At 47.3% G+C, this 23,369-nt stretch overlaps 8 protein-coding genes across 8 annotated transcripts; 2 read left to right on the forward strand and 6 right to left on the reverse strand.

The window, feature by feature from the left end:
• Positions 1-358: 358 nt before the first annotated feature.
• On the reverse strand, positions 359-6,615 carry BHQ10_007359 (uncharacterized protein; the record flags this gene model as incomplete). Its single annotated transcript, XM_040880045.1, has 6 exons — positions 359-755; positions 845-903; positions 940-1,213; positions 3,634-5,227; positions 5,531-6,037; positions 6,090-6,615. The coding sequence occupies 6 exons, from the start codon at positions 6,613-6,615 to the stop codon at positions 359-361; spliced, it is 3,357 nt and encodes a 1,118-aa protein (XP_040735862.1).
• Positions 6,616-7,134: 519 nt separating this feature from the next.
• Positions 7,135-8,492, reverse strand: BHQ10_007360 (uncharacterized protein; the record flags this gene model as incomplete). The annotated part of the gene is made up of 2 exons (XM_040880047.1): positions 7,135-8,032; positions 8,086-8,492. 2 exons carry the CDS (start codon positions 8,490-8,492, stop codon positions 7,135-7,137), a joined length of 1,305 nt encoding a protein of 434 aa, XP_040735863.1.
• Positions 8,493-11,120: 2,628 nt separating this feature from the next.
• Positions 11,121-13,857, reverse strand: BHQ10_007361 (uncharacterized protein; the record flags this gene model as incomplete). Its single annotated transcript, XM_040880048.1, has 4 exons — positions 11,121-11,672; positions 11,734-13,000; positions 13,063-13,669; positions 13,740-13,857. The coding sequence occupies 4 exons, from the start codon at positions 13,855-13,857 to the stop codon at positions 11,121-11,123; spliced, it is 2,544 nt and encodes an 847-aa protein (XP_040735864.1).
• Positions 13,858-15,058: 1,201 nt separating this feature from the next.
• On the forward strand, positions 15,059-16,701 carry BHQ10_007362 (uncharacterized protein; the record flags this gene model as incomplete). Its single annotated transcript, XM_040880049.1, has 2 exons — positions 15,059-16,275; positions 16,350-16,701. The coding sequence occupies 2 exons, from the start codon at positions 15,059-15,061 to the stop codon at positions 16,699-16,701; spliced, it is 1,569 nt and encodes a 522-aa protein (XP_040735865.1).
• Positions 16,702-16,895: 194 nt separating this feature from the next.
• BHQ10_007363 (uncharacterized protein) lies at positions 16,896-17,203 on the reverse strand (the record flags this gene model as incomplete). The annotated part of the gene is made up of 2 exons (XM_040880050.1): positions 16,896-17,063; positions 17,132-17,203. 2 exons carry the CDS (start codon positions 17,201-17,203, stop codon positions 16,896-16,898), a joined length of 240 nt encoding a protein of 79 aa, XP_040735866.1.
• Positions 17,204-18,216: 1,013 nt separating this feature from the next.
• Positions 18,217-19,310, reverse strand: BHQ10_007364 (uncharacterized protein; the record flags this gene model as incomplete). The annotated part of the gene is made up of 5 exons (XM_040880051.1): positions 18,217-18,623; positions 18,675-18,735; positions 18,787-18,907; positions 18,970-19,209; positions 19,264-19,310. The coding sequence occupies 5 exons, from the start codon at positions 19,308-19,310 to the stop codon at positions 18,217-18,219; spliced, it is 876 nt and encodes a 291-aa protein (XP_040735867.1).
• A 1,180-nt stretch (positions 19,311-20,490) lies between these two features.
• BHQ10_007365 (uncharacterized protein) lies at positions 20,491-21,774 on the forward strand (the record flags this gene model as incomplete). The annotated part of the gene is made up of 2 exons (XM_040880052.1): positions 20,491-20,903; positions 20,961-21,774. The coding sequence occupies 2 exons, from the start codon at positions 20,491-20,493 to the stop codon at positions 21,772-21,774; spliced, it is 1,227 nt and encodes a 408-aa protein (XP_040735868.1).
• Positions 21,775-21,943: 169 nt separating this feature from the next.
• Positions 21,944-22,244, reverse strand: BHQ10_007366 (uncharacterized protein; the record flags this gene model as incomplete). Its single annotated transcript, XM_040880053.1, has 2 exons — positions 21,944-22,154; positions 22,207-22,244. The coding sequence occupies 2 exons, from the start codon at positions 22,242-22,244 to the stop codon at positions 21,944-21,946; spliced, it is 249 nt and encodes an 82-aa protein (XP_040735869.1).
• Positions 22,245-23,369: the final 1,125 nt, after the last annotated feature.

Genomic DNA, 23,369 nt, shown 5'->3' on the forward strand with positions numbered 1-23,369 from the left:
TTGGGCCACAAGATCATAATTTCGAGGGATGGAATATATTGATTAATGTCACTAGCAAATAGTTCTCGAATAGAACAATGGTATCCATAAAAGAAAAACAATCTCGAAAATGCAAAAGCACATAGCCCGGGAATATGAATAACCATGGTATTACCTGAGTAAACGCCTTCCTTGCATGTATAGCCGTGATGATCCCCTCAGTGAAACAAATTTGGAAAGAAATAAATGCTTGCTTGTTTTGTTGAATTAAACCTTGCCCTACCCTTCTATGCCGGAACCGCGTTTGCGCCTGGATGCAATGGATAAAGAGTTGAAGAGATGGCGATGACTACCCTCAGATGATTTCAAGCGAGGATAATCAGTCTGCAATAGGAGTAATGGCCTCGTCATTAATCATATCTTCATCTGAGTTGTTCTGATCGAATGGGAATCGATCGTGCTCAACTTCACCTCCATCATGTGTCTGCAGTAAGCCTGCCTGCGGTACTTGCTGTGGTAGCCGCAAAAGAGGATGCGGCGACTGTAGATTCCCCTGAGTCAGGGCAGACATTTGCTCCAACGAACGCTGGAAGTCACTCAGCAGATTTGTACGCATGCCATCGGAGATAAGATCTAGAAATTCACCAGCAAACTCGGCGACCTCGTTGGCAATTTTCCTTTCCAGGATGTCCTCCAACATCTCCATGTCTCGTTTCCATTTCTCTTCCTTTCTCGCTTTTTCTTCCTCTACACGTCGGCATGTACCGTCTTCCTCTCTGATTTTTAGGCAGTTTGGACAGAGGTAGTTGACCTCACAATAAGAGCACGAGCAGGGCGGATTGGTGTTCACGCAGTCTTGACACACGTTAATCGAGCAGTTTGTGCACTCGCGTAGTACACTAGGGCAGCGCTGGCGTTGGTCTCCTAAGGGCCTATATTGCGGGCAAAAGTACGACCGACATCCTTGCCACTTGGTGATTTCAGCAGCAGCGTCATAATAGACTGAAGAGCGGGAAGATGATCGAGATAGGCTTGAATAGGTTGGAGATCGGCTGCGACCTGCGCGCCGTCCTGCTGCCATACCTTCTCCCACATGTCCGCGGGCACGGATGAAATCTTGGAGAACTGCTGGATGCATTTCGCCAACTCCTTGTCCGACATTATCTCCAGCCACACTGCTCGAAGCCGAAGGAGAATCTCGGTCCATATTCGGGGTCGGTCCTTGTGATTGTAACTGCGATATGAACGCAGCAGCTGTATTAATACGAGGCCTGAATAGTGACGGTCCAGGTTGACTTGGCGGATTGGTATTGTTCATTCGGACAGTAGAAGGCGGTTGCGACTGCAAGGCGGCCTTCTCAACAGCAAGTTCTTTATACCCACAGATCCGTAGACGTAATCCTCGAAGGTCGTGTTCTTTGCAAAGCGGCTTTGAACAGCTCTTGCAGTGTACCTTCCACTGAGGTGAATCATAGCAGTCATTGCATAGATTGCGAGGGCAGGATGATATCTGGCGGCCTGGTGGCCCAATAAGTTGGTGTAGTCCTTCCGAAGTGCTTGTTTCTAGTAAGTTTTCTGTGCTCTGATTGTTAGATGCACAGCCCACAAATTCCGAATCTTCCCATCCACGACCTTTCGGTAAAGGTGCCGCTCGAACCACATCCACATCTCGTGTAGTCGTTCCAATGCTAATACCTCCACCACCCGAAAAGATCGGTTCTGTGCAGCACCAGTGAAACTTCAGATTCGGGTACTGAACGGTAGTCGCAGGGTTCGGCAAATTATCGACATTTGCATCTGGTGCTGGATCATGCATGTTACAAGGTGAAATCGTAGCATTCGGCGCCCACCAGAGGGGATTGGTCATGTGTGTCAATGGCGATTGTGCCCACGTAACCTGATTTTGGACATAAGGATAGCTGTAGGCACAGCTTGCACACAGTGTTTTCCGACAGCCAACACAATGCATGATGACGCTGCATTGCTCACATCGCTCGCCTATTGGCTCCAAGCAATTATCGCACTTGGTATCCTCAACAAACAACCTGTGGCTGTGTCGTAGATGAGCCGGAACGAATTTCCCATCCCCAAAAGCAGACCGGTCTTCCGTGCCTAGGGCTTCGCCATGGTATCCTGTTTCTTCTTGTTCCCAAAGTCTCCCATCCTTTCTCTTATCTTGTTCAGCTCTTGAATTCATCGGGCCAAGCCAGTTCTTTGACCTCCATAGACGGTCGAATACAACCCAGACTTCAGGAGCGCCATGTGGAACTCTCATAGATACATACCCACGTCGTCTAAAACATCGGCCTGCAGGGCTAGTACACCAGGCGGTATCAGTCCATATTCCCAGTTTGTGACACAGATTGACGAGTTCGTGTGTAGGCTCTGCGTCTGAGTCACGACGTGCTAGTGAGGACCCGAGATACGGACGACGTCGGTGATGCCGACAACGATAAGTGTAGAGGCTTTTCAAGGCGAGTTTCTGTTTGGTCACGGAACTGCTGGTGGTATTTCCCATGTCAACATCAAATTGCAACCCATACATCGTCAAATATGGGATAATGTGGTACTTGAGAGACACATTTTTGCAACCCCGCACAGATAGATGTTCTAATGTCTCTCGTCGGGAGTGAAGTACTGTAGATATGAGTATTTGTCCCGACACAGCGGTATTGTCGAGCTCCAGGCTTTTCAAACAAGGACTAATCGGAATGACAACCAGCATCAAGAGCTGGTCCAAAGCGTAGGGTCGTGACTGGCGAGACGCAGCAGGATCGGGACTTCCCATCAACAGTGGCCGATTCTGAGAGCCAGATGGGAAGAGTAAGCGAAAGGATAAGAATTTCCATGCTGTTGGGTAGTTTTGTAGGAAATTGCGGAGGTAGGAGGAGGTATGGTATAGTTGAAAGATGGTTTCTGTAGGAATCTGTAGTAAGAGCGACTCAAATATGGGAGCGTGTGTCGAGAGTACTCGTTCAAACGTCGATAGTTGTATGTCGGACGAGGCTGAGATGGAAGTAGCATCGTCATCTACTTCGATATGCGAGTCCATTGGGAGAGATTTCTCCATTATCACGCTCTCAAATTGTGAATGCTTGAAATCGTTGCTCCCGACTTCAAGAGTCATACTGCTGAGCTAAAGGAGGTGATCGATGCTCGGAGAGTGAGATGGGTGCGTCGGCCAGCATTATCGGGGGAAACGGAAGGAGATGACCGCGGTTTCAAAACGGATTTTGGAAGGAGAGCAGCGAAACAAAGACAGCCATCTGGCAGGGAGGAATTATTGTCGACAATTATACGAGGGGTGATGGTCGAGGAGGAGGAGCAGTGGTCATAGGCTGTCCACGACCTGCTCTGCGGTCTAAGAGCAGGAGACTAAGAGGAGACTTGGGATGATTTGCGGGCCTGTGGGGAATTATTGGTCCATTGGATCCTGATTCGGTATGAAGTCATGTGACGTTTCATGTTTGTTTGCACCAACGACCATCTGATCTTGCATACAAGGTTACCTTCAACATACACGACATAACTGTGTATCTTGATTGCATTGCACCACGTATATACATTCAACATGCATTGATATCTACACCATGTGCCAATATCTACTGCAACGCCATCGATTAATGCCGATCGGAAGCGTCGCCGACCACATACCCCCTTGCGATGCCCCTGCGCCCTTCGACAACAGCGGAACCGCCGACCTCGTCGTCTTCCTCATACTTGATCTCAAAGTCACTTCCAAGGCCCTTCCACGTCCTTTGCGAGCGCAAGAATTCCGCTCCGGGAGATATTGTGTTACCAATCATAGCTAGGTCACCCTTCGCTCGTTTCGCCAAAGCTGTACTGTTTCCCCCTGCGCGTCCATTGCTGCCGTTGCTCATGTACTGCATGGGGCGGGAGGTGGTGACAAATTGACCGGTTCTGAAGTCGAATTCTGGAGGAGCGGATTCGGGTTCCGAGCCGTCATCGCCGTCATCTTTTTCGCTTGTCTCTGCGATCGCATTTGGTGCGACTGTGGAAGCATCCAGCACTGCCTGATAGTCGCTTCTCCACGCACCCGTCCACACACGGGTATCATCGCTTTGTAGGGCGAGCTCAAGCTCATAGGGCGTGATGACAGGTTTCCAAAAGTCCTTACTATCCACTAAAGAACTCTCCCAGCACCCAATCACAACCCATCCTTCGATCTCGCTGAAGTTAGCTACCTTAGCAGCATTGAGCTTACCAACGACAAACATATAACTTTTTTTACCGGAAGCTGCAATCTGTTTCCTCACATGATCAACAATATGAAGGTAATTCTTGACGCTCAGTGTATTAACAAGAATGCCAAATATAGGCGCAGTGCTCAGCGAAACTAAAACACCATATCGACGACGCAATGCGGCTGTGGTAGAAGCTTGCAGTGGTTGGACGTTCTCTTCAGACTCGATATTCTCCGTCGGATATATATGTATGGCCGCAACTTTCGATGAAAGGGTAAGTAGAAGCGCGGTAGGCGGATCAGAAATATGAAACAATTCCCACTCGCTCAATGTATCCGGATTCTCTTCGACGGATTTCGGGACGGTGCGATTAGGAATGGCAGATGCAGGGTTGTGCAATACATGTGCGGCGAAAAGGTTTGTATATCCTTCCTGTACAAGTCGATCGTGGACATCTTGCACATGATCCGTATAGGTCACGTCGGCGGTAATGATGATCTTTGCGGTAGGGTCGTTATAGGTACTCTTGAACGCTTTGACGAGCGGCTCGATCGGTAATTGTCGGTGTGTAAACACGTATATCACAGGTAATCGCGAAGTCGGGGATAGACAGGCCCGTCCGTAGTGTACAACAGCATCAGCATCGACATGCTCTGCAGCAACCTCGTCAACACAGCATGTGCCATAAGAAGTGTCCGCCAGGATATAGAATCTCCGTTGCAGTTCGTCGAGCGAGTTGTCGTCTTCCAACTCTAATTGGGAGGTCTTTTCGGCGAGTGTCGTCTCTGAAATCGTATTCGAAGTTTGCGTGACTGTGTTCGCATTCTTCGTCTGCAGCCCCCGCGTCAAAAGCTGGAATACTCGTGGAGCATCCGGGAGCATATCATCCGGAAACTGGAGTGCGATGCGTTTCCATCGAGATTGGCGAATTTCAGCAAGTGTTCGTTCAATATCATAGATGATGGAGAGTTCGTCGTCGGAACGGACAATTCCCGACTCGCTCGGTCTAGCCACAGGCTCTGTGGCTTCCAGCAGATGTGTATCTGGCGTAGACAGAATCGGAGCTGACGCCATATCGAAGGTAAGATACACAATATATCTGCAGTGTCCCTATTTTATGTGCAAACTGTTGCTAAGTTGTGATGGCGGGGTAGAGTTCGTCTAGAAATTTTTTGATGGGCAAAATGCACTGCGGGTCTAGCCCCACCTCGAATTTGCATACAATTCTAACGCCTCAAGTCATGTAATATCTCTTCGCTGTATTTCATACATTATCGCATATTTCATTGAATCGATAACATTGATCTACAAATCGGCCCTTGCCGGCTCTCCAGCCCACACCCTACGAATCAACTCGCGGATAGGCGCTCTCTCAATCTCCCGCGGGTTCCAGTAAGGGTTGCTAACTGCAATGTCGGCCGCTTTATCAATATCCTCCTCCTTCATGCCAAAGTCCTTTAGTCCCCTCTTGACCTTGAGCTTTGACAGAAGCACATTCAGACCGTGGATAGCGTCTCCATTACTTTCAGGCAAAGCCTCAGCCAGTTTAGTCATTGCCTCGGGAATACGGGGCGCGTTGTATGAAATGGCGTGCGGTAGCACGGCGGTATGCGTTTCGGCGTGTGGGAGATTGAAACTTCCTCCTAGCGTGTGGCAGAGTTTATGATGAATGGACATCCCGACGCTGCCTAGGCAGGTACCGCATAGCCAGGCGCCATAGAGAGCTTGCGAGCGTGCTGAGGGCGAAGAGGGATTCTCCACTATTTCCGGGAGGGATGATGCTAGGGCTTTGGTGCCTTCTAGGGCGAGGAGGTTGATAATAGGGTTAGTATTGCGTGCATAAAGTGCTTCCACTGTAGGAATCGTCAGTATGTATTCATGCTTGAAATAGGTAATTATACGCACCAGCATGAGCAATAGCGTTAACTCCACTGGTCGCACTCATAGCTGCGGGGAGGGTCATGGTCAAATCGACATCGTAAATCACCGTCCCGGGGAGAATCTTCGGATCGGATCTTGTCTTCTTCACTCCATCCGCCGTCTCGCCCAGAATAGGCGTCATCTCACTGCCCGCATACGTCGTAGGAATGCAAATATGCGGCAGTCCAGTGCGGATACTAATCGCTTTACCCAAGCCAATGGTACTTCCACCACCAATTGAGACGACTGCATCTGCTTTTATTTCTTTGGCGTATTGTAAAGCTTTTTCCGTGACGTCGGTGGGGGTATGCATCGTAGCTTCGGTGAAAATGCCTGCGATCTTGCCATTGAGGATTTGCTTAAGCTGCTCGGCTTGGTTGACTTGTTGAGGGGTGGATAGGAGGAGAGGAGCAGCGAGATTAAGTCGTGAGACTTCCTCTGGGAGTTGTTTCAAGGTCCCTGAACCGAAGACGACCCGTCCAGGGTTGGCGTTGTATACGAAGGAGTCCATGATGCTAGATCTAGTATGGTAGTCTCTGATGCCTTGGAAGAGTCGACTGGATATGCCTGGACGCATTGATCAGGTTTAATTAGGGAGAAAGAATTGAGAATTTTCCATCATGGATAGAAGACCAGTATTTCATGAAGCTACACCCCACATGTCGCTTTTTCCCCCACAACCCCGTCGGGGAGGTTTTGTAATCCTTTGTCATGTTTTGAATTCGCCAATCCATCTCCAAGCGTCGGCTAAGGTTTTAACCAGAGTAAATGCTTCCCGGTACCTTTTCCGATGTGCTTTCCGGGTGGTTCAATGTTCTTATTTTTTTCCTAGTTATGATAATTGCCGGACACGATTCGATCAGTCTTGATATGTCCATATATGACCATGATGATTCTGTCAACTACTAAGAACAGTGCCAGTAAATGAAAGTATTTGCCTGCAGGTAGTATACAATGGTTGATTGCATATTTCTAAAGACTCCCAAACACCACGCCATGCTGTGCATAATCATCTTCACTTCGAGAAAGATCAATCCATGTCCGCGAAACCCATGACTTCTCGGTCGCGCTTCTTTCCCTTGTCGCGCTTTCTCTTCTTGCGTCGGGCTCTCTCCCTGAGGGTATCGCTATCATCACTACCGTAGCTCTCGTCGCTGTCAAGATCATCACTCGGCCCTTCAAATTTTCTCACGCTACCGGCAAAGGAATATCCCTCATTGTAGATACTCGGGCTCCAGACCTTGATAATCTGACCACCGCCACTGACCATGCGTCCTTCGACGTCGAATCCGAGAGCGGTGACACCTTCGACCTCGTCATGCTGCACTTTGGACAATACCTTGTTTCGGCCAATCGACACCAAAGATATCGCTCCATCGGACTGACCAACAGCAACCATCTTGCCATACCCGGCGTCCGATGGGACAACGGCTAGCGATTCCAAGGCTTCACCTTCCCCGCTTTGACGCGCAACATAGATACGCTCGTCCTGGTCATCCCAGACTCCCTTCTCCCACAATGTCAAGACACCGGTACCGCTACCAACAAGGACTTTCTCGCCAACATTGGAGCCAGTTGTAGGTAGACCGCCGATGTAAGCGGATGAGATCAATTCTTCCTCTTGATCTTCACTCTTGCGGAGAATACCTTTGCGCAGATCTGTAGCGGCCAAAGTAGTGCCTCCAGTCGTAACCCATTGTTTACTGTAGCCAGAAGTACTTGTGTCGGACGGCGGGAGCGCCGTGAGGGAGGAAATGTAGTCGTCGTGAGGGCGGTATGTCTGTTCAGGGAGTGCGGTGACCCGAGAGTAAGGAATACGCAAATCGTAGACGTGAAGAGCGCCCGAGTCAGTTGCCAATAGTAGGTTCTGGGGGGAGAGCGCGTGGATCAAAGAAGGAGAGTCGATTTCGTCATTTACTACTTTCTTCCTAAATCAAATGTTAGACTTTTTTCGTGCACCACCGTACGAGGTTGCACTTACTTCGACTTGGCCTGAGGTATGAGAATCTTATTCTCGACAACTCCCGTCTCAACCTTTGCAGCCTTGACGATCCCATCCGTCCCAGCAGAATAGAGCGTCTCGCCATCAATGCTGAACGTCAAACACCGACAGCTCCCCTTGTGTCTGCGCGTCGACCAGATCGTGTCTATATGGCCCGTGCCATTGCCGTTCGTTGCTGACAAATGCGAAGTTCCTTCGATATCCTCGTCGTCGTCACCATCTTCGTCTTCGTCTTCGCTATGCTCGGCCGCTGGTAGACGGAACGTTTCGACATGTCCCGAAGTCAATCCTACTGACAGGATTGACTGAGAAGGATGAACAGCCTGGGCAAATAAATCTGCCTTGAGCGGCAGGGTGCACACGGTTTCGTAAGTGTGGTAATACATTTTGTTCAATTCATTTCAGATTCTGCTGTTCTATCACTCCTGTATCGCAGTTGAGAGATTGGGATATTTTTTCTCAAGGGTGGAGCTAAACCCGAGCTAAGCTTCTCCGCTCCGCAAAGGATTCACCGTTGGAAGATGGCACACCGGCCAAAAGACATGAAGTACTTTTTGTGAAGATATGTTGGAAAGCGATGAGTTTGAATACGAAACGGATTGAAGAAATGCTTTGAGCATAGCCGGTTGCTTTGCGAATATGGACAGTTCTCGACTTTCAACCAGCCACCTTAGTTTACCTACCCCCATACGCTAACTCGAAAAGGTAATGAGGGTTAGGGCAAAATTTAGACCTTCTACGTAATAAAAACCCCTAAATTGAGTTGATACTCATCAGTGCACGAGGCCGAAACTATATGAAAGTTGGCAATGTACAAATGCATGAACAGTAGCTGAGACTCTTACGTGCTCAGCTTGACTGGCTTGCAAGACTATTCAGTATTCGCATTGCCAGTTTGTACGCCTGAGGCATAAATGATATGCGATGCAAACAAGTCAAACATCCATCCAGTCCCTTCCATTTTCGCCATGTACGAAGTTTATTTCCCCTCATATATCTATTCATCTTTGGTTTTTGAAAGTTTACACAGTGGAACCCTTTTTTTGAGAGGTAACTGCTTTGAGCCGCGAACATGTCATATAGCAATGCTCGGCCAGCCCTTCGGGGGAATTTGACCACGCAAGCATGTGACATATGCCGTAGAAGGAAGGTCAAGTGCAGTATGGACGCAGAGAGACCACATGAACGGTGTGGTAGGTGTCGAAGACTGGATCTTCAATGTACCTTTCGCCTTCCGTCGAGGGTGCGAGGGCCGAAGAAAAGGTATGCCCGTAAGAAAAAAAATAAATCAGTACGTACTAGCATAAATACTGACACTCAACTAGACATGTTCGGATAATGGAAGTACCTTCGAATAGAAGCCATGGGAGTATATCGCCCTCACAAGTCAATTTGCATGGATTGAATGAATCTCGAGCGTGGCCATTCGATTCTACAATTTACAGAATCAGTGAAGGGTACCAGTACCCAACCGACATAATATGCAACAGGGAGCTTTTCATGATTATAATCGAGGACTTTCTGGAGCTTGTGTATCCAGTCGTACCAATTGTACATATACCGTCACTTCGGAAAAGTCTCAAACAAGACCGGGATTTCACGGATTCCGGCTTTTTAGCTTTACTGATCGCCCTAGCATCCTTGGTAGTAGCAACTATGCCAAGCCGATTCGAATACTACAGAGCTTATAGCGAGCCGTTGCCTTTCAAGTCTCGTGAGGACATGGTATATCACTGCTTTGAAACGCTTGCAAGACTACGAACTCGTGACTGGTTTGACGAAATCAACTTTCAGAAGTTTTCAGTCTCGTATTTGACATATGCCTCATTGCGTCAGATAGGCGAGCATAACCAAGGACGGATGGCGGAGGTTGAAATGATGCAAATCGCTCGGCTTCTCAAATTCACTACGACATCTGATTACCATGGTCTGAACTGTATTGAGCGACAGCTTAGAAAGAGAGGGTTCTGGTTGGTATTTTACGCTTATGTGTAAGTAATTGCTATCTCTAGTGATCGACAAGTGTATCATATCGCTACATAAACATGGAGACAACCCCCAGACACTAATCATATCTATAGACATAGTCAATTGCAAGACTCATTCGGAAACCGCCTTGCTTTCTTGGATTCTCAGACGTTGGATACAATCAACCTGACCAATCTTTTACCGTGTGAGGTAGACGATGAGATGGTGAGTGAAGATGAGGTGGCTATGTCGAATACAGCAATGCCGTGTGTGATGATGGGCTTCAATCTACTCTCACGAGTGTTTTGGCTCGCCGTGCGAGATGAATGTCCAAATCCAAGTCTACCGTGTCGATGTGACCGTACACGTGATGTTAATCTTCAGATCTCTCACCTGAAGCATCGCTTACACAGCCTGGAGTTCTCCCTGGAGAATATTCCCATGGTATTCCGGCCATGGGCACATACAGCTGACGATGAGGCCTCTGGGCATAAAATGTCCTCACAAAATGCTTCCATGAGAGTCAACATACATGCTACCCATCTCTGGCTACAAAGTTTGCTCCTAGATCAATTAGAAACTGCGCAACTACAGCAGGTCTCAATCGAACTGGCTTCAACAACAGAGAATGAAACATTAATATCAAAGAGGCGATGGGTATGGTCTAAAAGAGAGGACATTGCCCGTCAGCTTTTCTTTCTTTTGAACAGCAGCTCGCCACTAAGTATGGAGGCAAATGGTTTGCACCTAACATACAAAGTGCGCGACATTGCAGCCAGCTTTCTGGCTTGTCCGTTTCGAGAGGACGAACCGGAAGCAAGACGTGCTGCCGAATACATACAACAATTTACTTCTATTCTCTCCCGATTGGATAGGAGCGAGAGTGTCAACTCTATACACTTGCAGACTTGGGCTGATACAGACCGAATATCGACGACTGTGAATAGCGTCTAGCATTTCTGTCGAAGACTCCTCTATGTACAATGCCTAATGGCATGACTGCAAAAAGAGAAGGAAAAAAGTCTATGGTCTCTATATATATCAACTTATAGGCCCGACCAATATGTCGTCTCTTTGAGCACAACGTCGCCTTCCAAGAATTTTCCACGGCTGCTAGTCCCAACCAGTATTTTGTAAGTATCGGCCTCACTGCGCCAGCTTGAAGCTTTTTCGTCCCAGAAGCTGGTTGCCCGTACCAACTCCAGGTTCAATTTGATGAGTTTCTGACTGCCTGCCTCAATGAATACCTTAGCAAACTCTTTGAGTTCCTTTACTGGTCGCTTGATGGGTGGCGATACGGGAGCCACATAAATCTGGACTACTTCTGCTCCAGCCCGTGGTCCCGTGTTCTTTACAAACACGTTTATCTCAAGCTCCGTTTCGGAACTTCTCTTCAAGTCCAGCGAAGACAGCTCAAAGGTAGTATATGAGAGACCGTGACCGAAGGGGAACAATGGCTCGAGTTCTAGCTCGTCATAATATCGATAACCGACGTATACATCCTCTCCATACAGCACACGGCCTCCCTCAGAGCGGTAGTTCAGATAAGTGGGATTTTGTTTGACCGTTCGAGGAAACGTGAGCGGCAGCTTTCCAGACTATTTCCGAAATTGTGGTTAGCTCGACGAAGTTTTACATTTAAAGGGGCATTTAGCATACCGGATTCGTATCGCCGAATATTATATCAGCAATGGCACGTCCACATTCGTTTCCTCCATACCATGCCTGAACAACAGACTTGGCTTTTGCGATCCATGGCATTTCAACCGGTGTGCCGCTCTGAATAACAACCACTGTGTTGGAATTTGCATCAAGGACACGAGATATCAACTCATCGCTATGAGGTGGTAATTTCATGCTTAGTCGATCCTCACCTTCTGATTCCCATTCAGAACTCAAGCCAGCAAAAAGTACGACCTGGTCAGTCTCTGAAGCTAGCTTCACGGCCGCCTCAATTCCTTCCTCGGGTGAGATCCGTCGAGCAACTCCCAATCTGAAGCCTCCATGTCCGAAGTAGACTACACCAGGCACTTTGATCTTGCTCGTCTTTTCGCTACCCCACTCGACAAGAATTCGGTATGTTTGTCTTGCCTCCAGTTTAAGGGTTCCTTTCTCTTCTACGGTTCCAGTTCCAAGGAAACTTGATCCTGGCTGCTGCTCGTCGGCATTGTTTATAAGCAATTTTCCATCGACATAAAGCTTCCCTGTTCCTCGAACACACAAACCGAAGTCATATATACCAGACTCATCAGGGGTAAAGTTACCCTCTGCATCAGCGTACCAAATAGGACGAAGGTTAGGATGATTGTAGTCGAGGAAAAACGGGCTGAAGTCAGTCTCATCGCGTTCTTCAAGCAGCTCTCGATTGGGTTTTCCAGGTGCATCGTTAAAAAATTTGAGTGTAAACCCAATCCTACCGTCTTGCTTGTGAAGTTGCTTCCCTATTACTGGTAAAAGTTGATGGGCATAGACTCCCTGCGCAAAGTCAACTCCCGCGGAAGCCGAGCCCGCAATCCCATCGAAGGGAGTGACTGCTTCGTATGGTTTGAGAGTTGCGCTGCCACCTCCGCTATAGGCGGCGATTTTGGAATTAGGTCCAATAACGGCTACTCTTTTGTTCGTATTCAACGGTAGGACATCATCGGCATTTTTAAGAAGCACAATTGCATCGGAGGCTACTTTCCTCAACAGCTTTTTATCTTCGTCTCGGTTGAGCTCTATCTCGGGGGCATTCTCGGCAATGCCTGATTTACTAGCCCTTTGGACCAGTTTCAAAACCTCGCGGACGCGGCTGTCCAATACATTTTTGGATATTTTGTTCGATGCTACAGCATGGTTCAGTGCACTGCCGCGCCATCTCGTTGATCCGGGCATTTCGAGATCGAGACCAGCCACGATGGCTTCTGAAGTGCTGTACGTTCCGAACCTGGACAGGCCACGCAATCAGTATGGGAAACATTTTCGTTGGTTGCCGATTCGAAACCTTACCAATCACTCATGACCAAACCATCCCAAGCCCACTCTCCTCGTAATATATCTCCTATCAATCTCAGACTTTCCGACGCGTGTGTGCCATTCACCTTATTATACGCAGTCATAATAGCTTCTGGCTTTCCGAGCCTAATCGCAATCATAAAGGGCAAAAGATAGATCTCTCTCATTGCTCTGTCAGTGACAATTGAGTTGACTGCCATTCTCTCGTGCTCCTGGTCATTGCACACGAAATGTTTCGGCGTCGCTATAATATTCTTATCTTTCAGTCCCTGGCAATAATGTCCAGCAATAACTCCCGAAAGTAAAGGGTCCTCTGAAAACGACTCAAAGCCTCGACCACCTAACGGGCCTCGTGGGATGTTGATTGTCGGGCCCAACACAACATGGGCTCCCTTTGCTTTCGCTTCATCGCCAAGGAGATGTCCAATCTGACGACTCAAATCTTTGTCGAATGTTGCTCCGATTCCGGTCCCGCAGGGAAGGCAAGCTGAGGGTATGCTGCCGAAGAAGCGTGTGCCTCGGACTCCGTTTGGTCCATCTGATAGTCGTACGGATGGGATACCTAGTCGTTTGATAGGCACCGTATGCCAAAAGTCATTGCCTATTTGAAATAGAAAAGTTGGATTAGCACTTTCACATGAAATCCAAGAGCAGTGTGTATCATAAATTACCAGATAGGAGGGCAATCTTCTCGTCTATGTTCAATTGTTTCAACAGAGATTCAATATTTGCACGTGCGATTTGAGAAAAATCCTCGCATATTCTGATCTGGGACTCAGACTCCGACATCTTGGCCTGCAGTATGCAATACTATGTTGGAGGTAGGAGAAAAGGTTGAACGGAGGAAAAAGTGAAAATTGCAAAGGACTCTTGGAGATAATATGGTTCTTGTCTAATCGTACACTTGCTTAATCATCGATAACTTCTCACCGGCGCCAGTCATGACTTTCCAGAGTAAAGACCGAATGAACCACGCATTTCTCCGTTCCCAGCTGTCCATCAAGACTCCATCAGCAAGATCTCTTGAAAGAAGATGGAGAAATGGAGAAAAACCAATCAAGCTATGAATTCTTAGTGCCGATAAGAGGCCATTCGGATGTCACCGCTCTTGGTTCATGTGGAAAGGAGACATTTCAAACAAGTTTGTATACGTATATCCGTATGATCATAGATCACAGCTTGTATGATTCGCCTAAATTGTCTCCATCCACATAGCTAGCCCACTTGGACATTTTCTCCGCTTCTCCGATACTCGATGTCATGAAATCTGCGCGCTGGGCTAGACCAGACCAGTGGAAGAAGGGACTAGGGTCAATTGAACGGCCACACACTGTATGATTAAACATCTGAGGGACTTGAGAAAGGAAAGTGCTACTACAAACTGCCATACTTCTTGTATGGATCTTTCGATTCCGCCCACATTCTCCGTTTCTCGTTTTGTGGTGGACCTTCGTGGCGCCTTTTCTCCTTTTCTCCCTTTTCCCTTTTCTGCGTTTCTCCGTTTCTCCTTCCCAGTCTCCGTCCTTTATTCGCCTGTCCTTGCTAGATCTTACATTCTAATGAGGAAAACTAGTGCAATTGCTGCTTACCACTCACTACACAAGCTTTCCCCGTGGTGTCTCTCCATATGGAGTAGTAGCAACATGCTGTGGAGTGCGTTGCGGTCTTCTGCCCGAAAATCCGGAACGCCTTCTAATGCTGAAAATCGGGAGAAGTGCAATGCAATAATTCACGCAATATCACCCGAGGAGCAATTTGACTCCGAAGATTCTTGTTCCCAATGGAGTCTACATACCAGAATTGAAAAGTGTGACATGCAGACATTTGCCGACTTGAAGCCATCTCTTTCCCCATTCCTCTCCACATAAATAACCCTGTTCCCTCGCTGTGTCTGTCTGATCTATTGATATATTTGTAGGACATCAGCCTTCTTTGGCCTTTATTTTTGTATACATCAAGAGCCTAGCAAGAAGAGAATCCACCAGCAAACATGGGCTCAACCGAACCAGACAACCCAACAAACGAAAATGTGACTGGTGAACTTGAGCAATTCCTCCCAGCTGACCACAAAGCATGGTACAAAAAAGGTCATCTTGTCCGCCTCAACCTGATTGCGTCTTCCCTTGTCCTATTCTCGTCCTCTAATGGCTTCGACGGCTCCCTGATGAACGGTCTCCAGGCCCTATCTCAGTGGAATACCTTCATGAACAATCCATCCGGAGCTTGGCTAGGATGGCTCAATGGTATTTACTGGGTTGGATGTTTCATTGGATACCCTTGTGGTGCGTTCATTGGAAATAAATGGGGCCGCAAGCCTGCAGTGTACATCGGCTACGCGTTGTTGATCCTCGGTGTTGCACTACAAACCGCCGCTCCTAACGACATTGCTTTCATGATGGCTCGACTTTTCCTCGGTGGTGCTTCCGCCTTCTTCGGCTCGACGACACCTCTACTGCTGAACGAAATCGCCTATCCGACACAACGCGGAACATGGAATGCTCTTTTCATGTCAGGATGGTACGTCGGTGGCTCTGTGGCCGGCTGGGTCACGTTTGCTACAAGAACCTACTCTTCGTCCTGGGCATGGAGACTCCCATCGCTTTTGCAGGCTTTGGTGCCATTGCTTGCCTTGCCCGGATTTCTGTTCTCCGAAGAAAGTCCCCGTTGGCTGATTTCCGTCGGTCGTAAGGAAGAAGCCCGCAACATTCTTGCAAATTACCATGCTGGCGGAGATATTTCGTCTCCTCTAGTAAATTACGAAATGATTGAAATCAGCTCTGCAATCGAGGCCGAGCAAGAAGCCCACGACAGCTCTAGCTATTTGGAAATGATCAAGACCCCCGGAAACCGACGCAGACTATTTTGCTCAATTACCCTAGGTATCTTTGCTCAATGGTCCGGAAACGGCGTCATCTCCTACTATCTTGCTCTCATTCTTGATAGTGTCGGCGTCAAGAGCGTGAAAGATCAGACCCTTATCTCTGCCTGCCTTCAGATGTGGAATCTAATCTTCTCTATCGTCGCTGGGTTCTTGGCCGATAGAGTCGGCCGTCGTCCCCTCTTCATGCTGTCGGCTGCGATCATGTTTATCAGTTATGTATTGGTCACCGGTCTTTCAGGTGCCTTCGATTCTTCGGGGAATTCAGGTGTCGGGGCTGCCGTCATCCCCTTCCTCTTCATTTTCTTTGCTGGTTATGATATTGCTCTGTAAGTCATCCTTTCTTTCTTGCCTTAACAATGGCTCGATATGATCAAAAGCTAATCAACAATTTTCTTTCCAGCACGCCCTTTTTGACCGCCTATCCCTGCGAAATCTGGACTTTCCGCCTCCGGTCTCGTGGTTTGACTGTTACATGGCTTGCAACAATTCTCGCAATCTTCTTTAACACTTTCGTTAACCCAATTGCTTTGGCCGCTATCGGATGGAAATACTATTTTGTCTTCCTTGCCGTGCTGATCGTTTTCGCATTTACGGCATACTTCTTCTATCCGGAAACAAAAGGCTACAGCCTTGAGCAAGTTGCAATTGTCTTTGATGGAGATGATGCAGAGGTTGGAGACCCGTCGTCGATGGTTGCGAAGACTTTTGCCAGTGAAAAAAATGGTGCAAGTGCTCATCAGGAAGAGGCGTAGAAAGAATATCGGGATTTTCTAAGGTCTTAAGATAGCTGCAGATAGTATCGGTATGATATTGGAAATAGTACTATACAAATGCGCATCTATTTCTCTCCGCAGAAAGTATGCTATAGACTTGGAGACGTGCTAATCGCTCACTTTGGGTCACTCCAGTGTCGTTAATCAATATCATTCCCATCGGCACTCGTAATTCAATCCTTCGCACGATAATCGACTCCTCCCTTAGGCGTTCTAAAAGTCTTGCTACTCCACGCAGCTAAAACGGTATCGCCCATCAAATTGGCTCCCCATTTTAGCCAGGCTTTCCCTTTGGAGCCGAGCTCGTGTTCATGCTCTTCTTGCTGTCTGCTAGTGTCCGGCTAGCGTCACAAGCAGGGTAGTAGTTAGTCACACGATTTATCTCATATGCAAAGGTAAAATGGCATACCGAGACGGCCGGGTCTCGTAGGCCAGCGGCACGGGGGGTATCACGATTCAGCACAATAGCGTCCCTAGTCATTTTGATGTAATATTGAATGGCAGTATAGATTCTGTGGGTAATAGATGGACGATAGAAGATCTTTTAGATTACTTCGATATATCATCTAGACACGGGTAATGTACCGCCAAGAACAAATAAATAAGCAAGCAGATCCGGGGTAGGTTAGGGCTTTTTATACCCAACATAGCAAACTAGTAATAACAAGACCACAGTATTTCGTGACGATACAATATTTAGTTACTTCCATGATTGCTTGAATAGGCGATAATCATGCACATAATTCAGTTGAGTTTCTTATGCAAGGCCTGCTGTCTACAGCTATGACATCATAGGACAAGGAAACCTCACTAGTTGACTCAGTCGCATTGATGCCGATTAGTCGAATGATTCAAATGACAAAAATCGGCTTAGGCTTAGCGGGAGGCTGTGCCCGACTAAAAGATGGATCGATCACATAGCCCCACGGATTCAGATGCCCCGGGACATCGATAGGGATAAGATTATACAAAACTAGACGGCCTTCTGATCCGATGCCTAACCGGGCTAGTCTGCATATTGATGTCAGGTAGCGAGAATTGAAAGCTACTAGTTATATTAAATAGATAAGTTAATCAATTTTTCAGGTACATATTACTTTACTCGTTTGGCTGCAATTGCTTGAGGCGTAACATGACCTATTTCGTCAACCTCCAATAGTGTTCGAAGATAGCCTTGAACACCATCTTCAAGAGACAATCACCTACGTGAATGTAATCCGAGATCCCTGGTTTCTTGCTCAGCAGGTTTAGAAGATTTGGAAAGGCACTCTCAACGGCCACTGAGCACGAGTCTGAGTCTGAGGCAGGGATAGATGAAGGGTACACTTCAAAAGCTACCCATTCAGACACTAATGTTTCTCTGTGAGAGAAAGCAAAAAAGCAATTAGAATCTGTCGATGGGTTCATTCCCTGTCATAAGCTCTAGCCCTAAGCAGTAGTAACTAGATATCATATGCAGGTCGGATGAGTCATCATCTCGCATAAATCTCCTCCTTATTCCTTCGATTCCGCCGCCACATCCGTGCTTTTTATAAGATCCTCCCACTCGTCACATAGTTTCAATGTGGCTTCACACTTGGCGCGTATGGCTTGTAGACTGTCAGTGCCCAATGGTAGACGTGGCGGTAATTCCTTTCCTGCGGCCATACCAGTGCCAGTCAGAACGTCGATCATACGGGCAACCCCTTTGACCGAATCTCCGGGTTCGTTTCCGTGTACTTGACTTAAACCTTCGGCCAATGCCTTGTTAAACGGTTCGTATGCTGGTATATTGGCCGGTTGCAGTACGACGTTTGTGGGCGCAAAGACTTGAGTGCGAAAATAACCTGGCTCAAAGACAATGAAACGTACACAGTTCTCAAATAATGCAGCGAATTCGACCTGTAGATTCTCTGCAACACCTGGAAATTGTTAAAACTAGTGATTGCAAGAATTAATATTGCATTACTCACATTCTAAAGCGAATTTGCTGAGGCTATAGGCAAGAGATGCAGGGTACCCTTTCCATCCGCCCTATTGGTTATAAGTATATTGAATGACATGCTTTAAGGAGGAGCTGCTCACCACAGATCCAATGAATCCCACTACACCTGACTTCTGTTCCCGCATGATACCAATGACGGCTCTGGTGACTTTTAATGACCCGAAAAAATTAGTTTCTAGGGATCGATACACCCTATCGAGCCTATGATAGCACGAGGTCATCAGTGCCCAAAGTCCGAATAAGTCCGGCAAAGAGGTACGCACGATATATCTTCCACGGCACCACTTTCGATATACCCGGCGTTGTTGACAAGCACATCGATCCTCCCATATATTTGATGGGCTTCTTTGATTTTCGCAAATATTTCATCCTCGGGAATGGTCACATCTAAGTCCAGAATTGCGGCGCCTGTTTCTTTCAGGTGTTCCAGTTTCGTTGCCGCATTTCGGCCGGTTGCAATCACCTTGTCACCGCGTGCAATATTCTGCCGAACAAATTGCTCTCTGCGAATAGTCAGAACCACATTGTTCTGTTTTATCTTCGCTAGAGCTTCCTACCCAAACCCCGAAGAGCAACCCGTAATTAACCAGACCCTTGATTCCATCTCTGCCAATGTGCGCCGTTGTAAGACTTAGATGCCGATGTTGATGATCGAAATCCGTTAAGGAGGACTCCTCTCACCGTCTCCTTTTATAGAAGCAATCGCAAATGAAACCCATTGTTAAATCCGGAGACTTTCACGAGGTACTTATAATGGAGATGCTTGCGGTACATTGACCACCGTTCAGCTGCCAGCATCATGCTTAAGTACAACGCTGATCGGAGGAATTTCAAAAGCATGGTGCCGTGGTTGAGCGGAAATACGACAGATATGCATGGCCACACGGATCGTAAAAGCTTAATGGAAGTTTGAGTCTATAGTTGTGCCTCAAAAGACGGTTTGATTCTTGACGTTTTTGATCTAGCGATCTAGACTTGGTAACTGCGTTACGATCTGAAACGATATATTTGCAGGTCTGATCGTATATCCGTGTAATATACGGAGGTGGGAGTCAAAAGTACATTTCTAGTGCCAATTAGCCTATCTTGGCACTGCCAACACTTTTGACTCCCTGCTGTGTACAGTCCTGCTTGTGTCTGATACGACGAATATGCTACATAGTATACTGGCAGGTCTGATCGTATTTCCGTGTCATATACGGAGGTGGGAGTCAAAAGAACATTTCTAGTGTTAATTGATCTATCTTAGTATTACTAACACTTTTGACATCCACCTCTGTATAGTTCTACTTATATCTAATATAATAAATATATTATATAGTATATTTGCAGGCCTGATCATATTTCCATGTAATATACGGAGGTAGGAGTCAAAAGTATATTTCTAGTACTAATTAGCCGACCTTAGCATTATTAACATTTTGTAACTCCTATCTCCGTACAGTCCTGCTTATGTCTGATACGACGAATACGCTACATAGTATATTTGCAGGTCTGATCGTTTTTAGGCGCAATATACTCCGTACAATACTGCTTGTGTCTGACATGTACGACGAATGACGAAAATGACCAATAGAAACTGAATTTGAGCTCGAAAAGCATATAACAGGATTTGATTGGCTGATAAGGAATCATCAGAGCCGACTCCCGAGGTATCCGAATGGCTTGCTTAGCCGAATTTGTCGTTAGCGCGACTGCCTTGCTGTCAATGCCGTTCTCCCTGAGTGCTCCGTCTTTTCTCCCGCCTCAATTGACCGTTCAATATCAGGCTGAGGTGTGCTGAAATGGCGCTGGCTTTCTTCCAGCAAGCGGGTGACTTTGTGACCAATTCATTTACAAATTCTCAAAGTCAACGACCTGTTTTAGCTGTTGCAGGGGCCTCACTTACGGTAGGACTGGCTCTCGGCGCAATATGGGCATCTGAGAGATCACCACCTAAAATCATCCCGTCGCCTCTAAAGGCTGTTCAGTCTGCTACAATAACCAAGGATGGAGAATTGCCTGTGCTTCCTCTAGATGTTCTTCCTGGTGCGCGCGATGTCTCGACACCTTATGGTTCAATTCGAGTGTACGAATGGGGACCGGAAGATGGACACAAGGTCCTGCTCGTTCATGGCATCTCCACTCCATGCGTTTCGCTAGGAGGTCTGGCCCATTCCTTGGTAGATAGAGGATGTCGCGTTATGATTTATGATTTGTATGCGCCCACATTCGGATCAAATATGAACGACTAATCATGCTGACAACGGCTTAGATTCGGGAGAGGATTCTCCGACACTCCAGGCGATATCCCTCAAGATGATCGACTCTTTGCTACACAGATTTTCCTCGTTCTTGCTTCATCACCGCTATCCTGGACTGGTTCATCATCGGGCAAATTTTCTCTTATCGGCTATTCACTAGGCGGCGGTATTACTGCCGCTTTTGCGTCACATTTCCACGGCCTGCTTTCGTCTTTGATTCTCCTTGCACCGTCAGGATTGCTACGTGACTCTCACGTCGGCTGGCAAACTCGCCTTTTGAATGCAAAGGGCTTGCTTCCGGAGAGCGTCATTGCAAGCCTTGTCAAAGGCCGACTGAGAGCTGGTCCGCTAGTCAAACCCAAAAAGGGCAATAGTTCGCACAACGCGACCGTCGGTGTTGAAGACGCTCTTACTCAAGAGCTCACTGCTTCTTCTCAACAAGTGCTCTCACGAACATACCCATCTTTGAAGACTGCGGAAGCTGTGACTTGGCAGGTAGAGAATCACGATGGCTTCATCCCATCATTCATCTCCAGTATGAGACATGGTCCGATCTTGCAAAAGTCGCAGCTAGAGAATTGGAAGAGACTGGGAAGATTCCTTTCTCAACGCAAACGAGAAGGMAGCGGCACCGGTCTCGCCCACGATAAGGTTCTGGTCGTGTTAGGAGAAACCGACAACGTCATTTTCAAAGATGATACCGTTGAGGATGTGACGCATGCGCTGGAAGGCAATGCGCAGATTACATACTTCAGCATTGGACATGAATTTCCCAGTGTTAAATACGAAGAGTTGGCTGACCAGCTCATCGAGTTTTGGAAATAGACAACCATATAGATTGTTTGGATATTTGGAATGACCCGACATTATATACGCTTTCGATAAATAACAATGATACAAATGTTTTGTGAACCATGGCCTATACACAAGTCTTCATGACAAAGATTTCTCCGAACCAGCAACACTCGTCTGCTGCAGACCCCATCATTCATCTTCAACTTCCTTGTGTTATCAACTCCTCAAGATTCGCGGTTTGTTCGTCTAGTCGCCTTTCGTGAGTCTCGCGATCCGAGATCCGTACCGGAAGATAATATGGCTCTTCATGAGGAGGAGTGAGGATGTATTTGCGCAGACCGATCTCGTTTTCGTTAACTGGCGGTACTTCGGCTAGGTTTTTTGCGTTCAGGGGTCTTCCGTTCGAAGATCTTCTTTATGTTAGTGCTCGGTACACATCGAACATCCGTGAAGAGGGCATACCGGGAGCCATTCACGGGCTGGCCGTTGGTTCGAGACATTATTGAAGTTTGGTTGGTTGACAAAGGCAATGAAATGGAGCTGAGAATGGCCAAGTCAAGCGAAACGGATTCAACAATTTCACTTGGTACTTGAGATATGTGTTTTGGCTGTTGTTTATTCGTTTTTGCGAGAGGATGAAGCGGGGGACCAGACGAGATTTATAGACGAAAGTCACGTGTTAAGACCTTACAAGATACGGCGGTATCTCCTCGACTGAGTGGCCTATTTTCTAAGTGCTTATGTAGAGGGGGCAATCTCTGCGCAGCAAAGGATCTTGGGAGGCCAGACCATTGGCAGACGCAGGCCTCGACTAAGGAACGATGGGCCAGGGCAGAACGACCAGTGCATTGAACGAGATCATTCCAAACAAAACCAAATGTCCAGGCTGATTTAAGGCGTCCAAAGTCCGGATCGGAAATGCTCCAGGCCGTGTGGTAGAAGCACTGTTCACACTGTATTCAATTTTGGGTCCAGCGATTGCTCTTAGTTCCTGCGGCCCTTGTGTTACGCTACAAGGATGGCCTTGCTATATTTACCACCGGACTCGTTGTTCATTTGCAATTAAGACGATCGTGATGATCACAGGAGTTGGTCTGGACGTCAGGTCGAGGAGTCTAGGCGGGCCTACATGTCAGGTACGCCCCTTTCGTCTTTATGCCGAGGCGCAGCTTAAGTGGCGTATCTCAGCACTTCGTCATGTCGATAAGCAATGGAGAATGCATTCGATTAGTAGTCAAACACAATACTGCATCGTGGGAATAAGTCCCGAGTGAATTTTCGCAACACATAAGGCATACTGATCGACGTGTCAGTGGTCTGTGGTTTGCGCTATCTCGTAGGCAGCAACCACTTTGCGGAGCTTAGATCTGTCAGTGATGCGTGGTGGCTTGATTCTTCATTATTTTTTTCCCCCTCTCTTTGTTCCGATTATTAGCGCAATTTCCACATCGTGTCTACTGGAAGTCGTCTGACTGTTGCAATTTTGCAAGCTCCCTCCAACCACTTAGAAGTTKCCGTCATGTTCTACAAATCGTCGATTACTATGTAGTTCGCCCCGCAGTGTAATTCAAAGTCACAACGGGCCGTACCGAATCCATCGCATTGGCGACCCACAATATTTATGC

This window comes from Talaromyces amestolkiae (genome assembly GCF_001896365.1).
Source record: "Talaromyces amestolkiae strain CIB chromosome Unknown scaffold15.1, whole genome shotgun sequence".
In the NCBI taxonomy this organism is placed as follows: domain Eukaryota; kingdom Fungi; phylum Ascomycota; class Eurotiomycetes; order Eurotiales; family Trichocomaceae; genus Talaromyces; species Talaromyces amestolkiae.